Genomic DNA, 7,987 nt, shown 5'->3' with positions numbered 1-7,987 from the left:
TATCAAGTATTTGTTTTGAATAGTCCGTGTGCAAAATAATTTTCATGTTAAAATTAAAAATACTTTTCCTCATCTCAAAAATCTTGTATTTCCTTTGTGTAATCCCTAAAACCTTCTAAATGCATTTCAAACGTTTTTTTTTCAGTAAAACTTTATAATTTATCTCTTATTTTCTTTACCCTATCTAAACATGGAATCGATCAATTCAACTGACCTCGTAACCACCAAAAAAAATTTAAATAAATGTAAATTACCCTTATTTTCTTTGTAGAATGACTTCAAATTGTAACATGAAACTACATTCGTTTATCCCAAGTAGCTCTAAGTTCATAACAGTATATATCTTTTTATGATTAAATTTTATTGTTTTATTGCCCTTTGAACCATGTCTAACTACTATTCGTGTCATTATATGATGTAAATCACTCTGGAAACGTGCAGCTCACATTACGCTAACAAATTACATTACCCACGAGCTACTGTGAGCTGCTCGCATGTGTACCTTGTGAAACATTTTTACTATAATATTATTATTATTACTTATTTTACCTAATCTATTCTTAGATAACTTAAAAAGATTCATATTTTTAGATTTTAGTTACTTTTATAATAACAAGTAAAGAATAAGTACAATAAACAAGAAATAAAGTACTTGTTTTTTCTTGCTCTCGATTGTCGATGACAGTTAAGCCTAATTTTTTATAATACTAATAATAATGCATTTAATAATTTTTATTTAATCAAAATAATGCACCAAATAATATAGATGAAAACTTGACTTTCTATTTGTTATAGGTAAGATATAATTAAACGTAAGAAAGAACTATTAACAAATTATGAAAGAGAGGATGTGAGAGGTAGGTGTCGCAGGAGGGGTCTGTAACCAAACAATATTGATGAATATAAAAATTATGGTTTGTCTGAGCAATGATGATTTTATAGAGAGTAATTTACGTTTAATTTCATACTTTTCCGAGGGGTGGTGGATAAAATAGGGAAGATGACATGCTAAAAGAAAATGTGTCACATGGGTCACACTAGGGGGGAAATTCAGGATTTTTTAAAATATTGCCTGGTAGAAATAAGAACTTAAAACTTGTATTATATTAAAATATGGATTATTATCTAAGATTTTATGCTATTCTAATTGGTATTACATAAACAAAAAGTAGTTTAATAAAATTTTGAATGTAAGACACTAAAATTTTGTGACATGCGCAGTAAAGGATACCCATGATGATAGGGTTAATAATAAAATAGGAAACAAAACTTTTGAATTGTGAATATTTTTCTAAAATCCAGTACTCATGTTTTATGAAAGGCATTCTTCACAGAATACGTAATTAATACAAGTATCTTACAAAAAGCAACTGATAACAAAATAAAATGTACTCATGTTTTATGAAAGGCACCCTTCACAGAATACATAATTAATACAAGTATCTTACAAAAAACAACTGATAACACAGCAAAATAAAATGTACTCATCCATCAATCCAGTTATCTATTAATCTTGGTATTCATAAAAATATTCTGCTGGATAAATGAATTTTTTTTTTATTTAAATATGAAAGAGATATAACTACAATGCCTTTGAAAAGAAAGAATTGCAGATTTTCAGCTATATAGTTGTAATGAAAACTATTACAGTTTGGTATATGAAAACCTAGGTATCAATAAGAAACTCTTACTCTGACAGAAACAGTTTTAAATCAGTAAGAAAAACTGTAGATTAGATACACTCATAAGGTAAGCAGATCTTGCAACCTATGTCACAGTTACAAGATATTTTTAATAATTATCTATAAAACTTACTGCACACCAAACTAGACTGAAAGTGACGTTAATGCAAGATGACAAAATCTTAAAATTATTATTATTAAATATTGAACATCAATACTTTTATACTTTGTGAACAAACGAAAGAAGACCTGGAAGATAGATTTATAAGCGTGAAGACATCCAAACTTGCTGACTCAACTAGCTACAATATTTTTTGTTTTAGTGATTTTTTTTCTGTAATACTCTGATTTTGACACAAAATTTCCAAAACTGGGAGGAAAAATTTGAAATATTAAAGTGTTAGGTACTGATTGTTGTAAGTAGTTTGTATGATAATATCACACTGATATGTTTAATAATTATAACCTGGCTCTCAGGTAAGTGACAGGTGTTTGGCTTGTAAACAACAACAACATAATAATTTCCCAATTTTCATTTAAATTAGATTTATTTTTCAAATGAACTAGAGAACGGATGTACCGTGATACCAATCCCTGGATCATTTTCTAAAATACAGAATTCATCATCAGCACCATTGGCTTCCTCTTCTTCACACCTATCATCATCAGCTGCTTCTGTTTCATCTTGAAAATGATCCAAATTCACATCTACCACAATTCCTGTACCAGAATCTGCAAGTTTTTTCCCCTTACTTCTGGTTCCGTCATTACTTACAGGACTAGTTGGAGATTCTTCTCCTACTAAATTAAAACATATGAACCACAAATTTGTATATCAATTACACTGTTAAGAATAGCAGAAAAAACGTCTAAATAGAAAATGTAAAATGGCTAAATTTTAGTGTATCAACAATACATAATATAGTAAAACTTTCACATATTGAGATGTCTTCTTTAGGGCAAGTGGTAAATAGCTAGTAACTCATTATATCTAGCTTAAAATAACAGGTGAAAAATGTAGGAAAAACTCCAACATAGTCACGTACATTCTGTAGTTGTTAGAAACATGAATGATCACGAAAATAACACTTTTAATATTTCATAATTGTAGTAGTTGTACATAGTCAATTCTATTTAAAATTAATAATAAGGTTTTTTAAATTAAAAAGAATAATTTCTATAAAAATAAAATTCATTTAAAGTCCTAACAAATTATCTACAAATCCATAATTGTGTGGTTAAAAAAAGGCTCTTCAGCACAGACAATGGTTCTACGGTTATTAAGATTAGAAAATAAATACAAAGTAGAGAGTGTAAAGAAACAAGCTGTATTATTTTGTTGGTAGACAAATCCAGTAAATAAGTATGCATAACCTTAGAAAGATAATTTTTCCAATTTCATTTTAATACCAAGCACATAATTCTACACTATATCAATAACACTTTCAATGTTTACCTGAACTGCAGATGGAGCCACTGGACTCTTCCATTGCTTCTGCCATCAAATCATGAACTTTTTCAGCTTGGGTTTTAGTTACATTATTAGGACTTTCTGTGGAAGGCTTGGTAAACAGTATTGGGACCTGTAAAAATCAATGTTACCACAAAAACTGCAGCAAAACTAAATATTTGCAAAGTGTTTATAGTAATATTTACTGAAGTAAAAAATTACTACATTAAATAATGTTTAGTTTCAAATGTTTGTTTCTTCAAATTACTTGTTATTTCACAAAATGAAAGCAAAGAATGCTTAACCAATAACTCTTCCAAAATTACTCTTACAAGATTTAAGTTATTTTCTCCATTAACTTTAGATACTGCACATGAACAAAAGAGAAAGCATCATCTAATTTACACAAAAATGTTTATAATTTTCTAAAGTGAAAGATCAATACAAAATAAAGTGACACAATCGACCACCATAGGTACATCAGGTTGATCATAATTATCAATACTATCTAAAGTGTCCTGTTTATTTAGCACTTCATTCCACAAAAGAATACTCAAATGTTGTAGTTTAACAGCAGTTGGAAGTACACAAGCATTCTACCTGAACTTTTCTCTATATGGAGGTTGGTTCTCTAAACCAGAGATTCTCAAAATGTGGTACACGTACCACTGGTGGTACGTGGAGCTAATGTCGGTGGTACATGACACAATTAATAGAAAAAATCATAAAATTTGTAATATGCCCTATCTGAGCTTTCCACGTACATATAATACTACTCTCCTCACCCTCTACTTGCATAGACTCTCCAGTATTTTCTTCCCTTCAAATTGACAACAATGGTACTACATATTTTTCAATCGTGCCAGAAAAAAAACAATCACATCCTTTCCATTAATGGTTATGTGTTTAAAATATGAATTTTTGTTACTAGGTTTTTTATCTTTTTTAAAAATTAGGCCTGGGTTTGTAATTTTTAAAAAGTTAAACAAAAAAGTGGTACGTGAACTTGAAATGATTGAAAACCACTGCTCTAAACCGCACGTACAGTTTCAGTTGTTCTAGTCAATGCCCCAAGTTTAGTTCTTCATTCTTTACTCTTTTTGTTGCTATGAAAAGCTAAGAGATCTGTAAACTCATTTTGTTATAACTGTGAATTAATTATTTAACTAGCTACAAGTCTTTTGTACTTTTATTATATTTTTTTAGCAGTCATGTTATTATACTGGTACACTATAACTTGTTGTTTTCACATGAAATATAATACTTGTTTTCAGTAATAACTACAAATGGCACGTAAAAAAATACTTTGCTTCAGTTCACTGACTTTTGAAGAATCACTTTTATAAGTTGAAGAGAAAGAAAATAATTTAACCTTAAATTAAATTCCTTTCACTCAACCATATGTAAAATAAGATGGTCATGAGGGTTTCACTGAATTCTATTGAATGTAGGTAGTTTTACATAATAAAAAACAAATGTTTATCCACAAGTTTTGTCCTTAGAGAATTAAACATTAATATTTCAGTTGTATGAAAAATATGAAGATTTTGTTTGAATTTTTTTAAAATAAAAGCATTAAAAGGTAATTTATTAACATATATGTGCTACTAGTTATCTATTCAAAGGCCATTCACTGCTTCAAAAATGATATTGTAATATAATTGTGTTTGTTTCTCTGTTGTTAAACACAAAGCTACACAATGAGCTATAGATGCTGTGTCCACCACTGGTATCAAAACCCAATTTTTAGTATTATAAGAATTCAAACTTAAGGCTTAGCCTCGGGGGTGGGGGCATTTTAATATCAAATTTTAATTATTTACTAACTGTGTTAAATAAAAGCACTATGAGTGGAAAATCATAATAAAATAATTGTTATTGATTTCAGCAAATTTGTGACATAACCTTTTTGTAGCTGCTGGTGACATTTTTATTATTAATGACACTGGAATTGTGTTATGTCTCTTTGAAAGCTACAGAAATATTTTTCTACATTAAAAACTCATGTGAGAATATTTAAAGATAGCAAGTACATAGGCCTAGAGTTGCACAATGAAACTGGTTATAAATCATTATTGATCATGCAGACCTTATGTATTTCTATGGGTTATGAAGTGCTTTGGTGGGCAACAAAAACAATACAAAAAACATAAGAAAGACAAAGATATATGTGAAAGAATATAAAATAAGTTAAACTTGATTGTGTATATAAAATGGAACTTTCTGGTCAATAATAGAAATCATTCAAGTTTTACTTATTTCTTCCATCTTTTTTGAGTATCTTAAACTGTGTAGGTCAATAGTCAAATGTAAATTTTCATACATTTTGTAGTTGTTATTTTGAATAAAAAAAAATGGCAAAAATTATAGTTTTATTGAAAGAAAAACTTTATTGGATATATTTCTCAGATTTTAGAAGAATAACATAAAACTGGAAAGTAAGACAAAAGGACTATATTTAGAAGATAAAATATTTTACAAAGACTACATCAAATCATATGATTTTTTATAAACAGGTATCTTATTTTTTATATTATAATAAATAATTAAAAACAATGTTTTATATTTACACAATAAAAACTTTATAAATATAAATTTTATAAACAGGTATCTTATTTTTTAAATTATAATAAATAATTAAAAACAATGTTTTATATTTACACAATAAAAACTTTATTGAAGCCGTAGGGCTTCCACTTTAGAATAGAAATATCACTCTACACCTACATATTTCGACATGATCTACATCATCCTCAGGATCACGTCGAAACATGTACGTGTAGAGTGATATTTCTATTCTAAAGTGGAAGACGTACGGTTTCAATAAAGTTTTTATTGTGTAAATATAAAATGCTGTTTTTAATTATTTATTATGAATTAAAAAATTTTAAACACAAGTGCTGGTAGTGCATAGGTATCTTATATTACTTAGAAAGTTTTTATCATATTAAATGAATTTGATTCAGTACTTAAATTCTATTAATATTTTCTATTTATTGTGTGCATTCATCACTGCACTCAGAAGTAGAAAAGATGTGTGATTTTTTTAAATAGAGTAAAAATTCTGGTTGTACCTTACATCTTCTTGATATCAATTTTATACAGGAAGTATCCCAAGTGTAAAAAGAGTTCATAAATTTTAACAAGAATACAAAAATCCTGAGAATCTTATTAGCTCCATCATATAAATAGTTTTTAAAATTATTATAAATATTACTTAAAACTGACCTCGCTAGATCTTGATGAGGAAACATCATCAGTAAGATCACCGTCACTAGCAAAGTATGTGAGCAGACTTTGAAGAGCTTGGCACGAATCTGCACAGGTTCTGATGTGAACAATGTTGTTTGATGCTCGAAGGTCTAGTCTTGGTTGAGGCTGGAGAGACGATTGCATTTTACATCTCACAAATAAACAATCAAAAGAAGAATAAAACACACTTCAATAAAAATATTTATTGTAAATGTAATTAAATATACAACTAATTAAAACTAAAGAAACAGTTCTCTAACCATTCAAATTGCAACAACTTTAATGAACATGCAGCAACTGAAAGGTAAAAAATGGAAATCTTCTAGTCTTATAACATTGTCTAAAAGATTTTCTATTGAAGAAAATTAATTTTAAAGATATTAAAAAAACATTATTATAATCCCGAGATGATTAGCTTACCATATCCATTCCGTCGGTCATTCTTAAAGACAGGTCAAACAATCCACTTTCAACCACACAAGTATAATCTAATAGAGAAATTTGTAAAAAAAAATAATAAATTAAAAGCAATTAAACACTGCTTGGACCAGAAGGCAACCGTGAAACAAAAGAACTACAATACAAAAATTAATATTCAATGATAGATAATTTAAAACACCTCCAAACAGTTTGGGTAACTTGAATATCTGATTAATTTATTCATATAATACCCAATACTAGTCAATATACCACATTATAACAATATAATATCTGCTATATGTGTGTTCAATCTCATAAAATTTTTCCTCATTAAATCCAAAACAAGTGTAAATATTAAGTGTGTATTCATTGATATTGTTCTAAATATGAATAATACTTTTGATGTGAATGTGCTTTATAGTCATTATAAGAAAATCCTATACACTGGAAAGGTGAAGTGAAGAAAATTTGTCATTGGCTACTACTCAGTTCTTCACATTATGTAGCCACACAATAGTAGATATAATAAACAAACTTAGTATCCTGAAAGTTATCTAATCTTGAATGTTTAAATTCAAGGGGGTCCAGTTCAATCTACACTTTGATCAAAGTGTGTTACTGGGTTATACAAGTTTTGGAAGAATTCCACTACTCATCAGTAACCATGAACACAAGTCAACCAATGAGAGATAAGTTCGATCTATATCATAGTGAAACGATCAAATATACTTTTTTGTGGTGAACGTGCTCTGTAGTCACTAAGAGGAAAAACTATACACTAGATAGGTGAAGGGAGAAAAAAGAGTCATTGGCCACTATTCAGTTCTTCACAGTTCAAGCACTAGGACTAAATGTCCCCCAAAACTACTATAATTAATCTAGCTTTCTAATTAATGTTTAAATAAGTTAAAAAAAATCCATTATTGCTCAGAGCAATGACTTTACTAACACACATCATGCTTTTCTTGCAATCTGTCACCAGTGACCACTGAAAAATAAGCAGTTGTCAGTTTTGCATACTTTAGAATATACTCTTTCTATTGGTTATAAACAAGTAATCATTTTTTTAAAGTACGTATGATGTAGGGATGGCAATGTTAAAAAGCACAGAAACAAGGTAGTACACAAAACTATACAAAAATAGTCAAATCTTTCCAAGAATAACTTTTATATACAACTAAGT

The 7,987-nt window shown here is 28.5% G+C and overlaps 1 protein-coding gene across 4 annotated transcripts in view; it reads right to left on the bottom strand.

The window, feature by feature from the left end:
- LOC106470445 (autophagy-related protein 2 homolog B-like) overlaps nucleotides 1-7,987 on the bottom strand; it is a 71,303-nt gene that overhangs the window by 24,846 nt on the left and 38,470 nt on the right. For 3 of the 4 annotated variants that reach the window (XM_013931005.2, XM_022399043.1, XM_022399044.1), the window contains exons 13-16: nucleotides 6,805-6,872; nucleotides 6,361-6,510; nucleotides 3,139-3,265; nucleotides 2,263-2,483 (exon numbers count right to left, since the gene is read on the bottom strand). In XM_013931005.2, coding sequence (XP_013786459.2) covers nucleotides 2,263-2,483; nucleotides 3,139-3,265; nucleotides 6,361-6,510; nucleotides 6,805-6,872 — 566 coding nt within the window. The remainder of the gene's footprint in view (nucleotides 1-2,262; nucleotides 2,484-3,138; nucleotides 3,266-6,360; nucleotides 6,511-6,804; nucleotides 6,873-7,987) is intronic. The other variant, XM_022399045.1, reaches the window with a different exon arrangement.

This window comes from Limulus polyphemus, unplaced genomic scaffold (assembly GCF_000517525.1).
Source record: "Limulus polyphemus unplaced genomic scaffold, Limulus_polyphemus-2.1.2 Scaffold4009, whole genome shotgun sequence".
NCBI lineage: Eukaryota > Metazoa > Arthropoda > Merostomata > Xiphosura > Limulidae > Limulus > Limulus polyphemus.
Note: the sequence above shows the minus strand (reverse complement) of the source record. Positions and strands in the feature narration are given on the sequence as shown.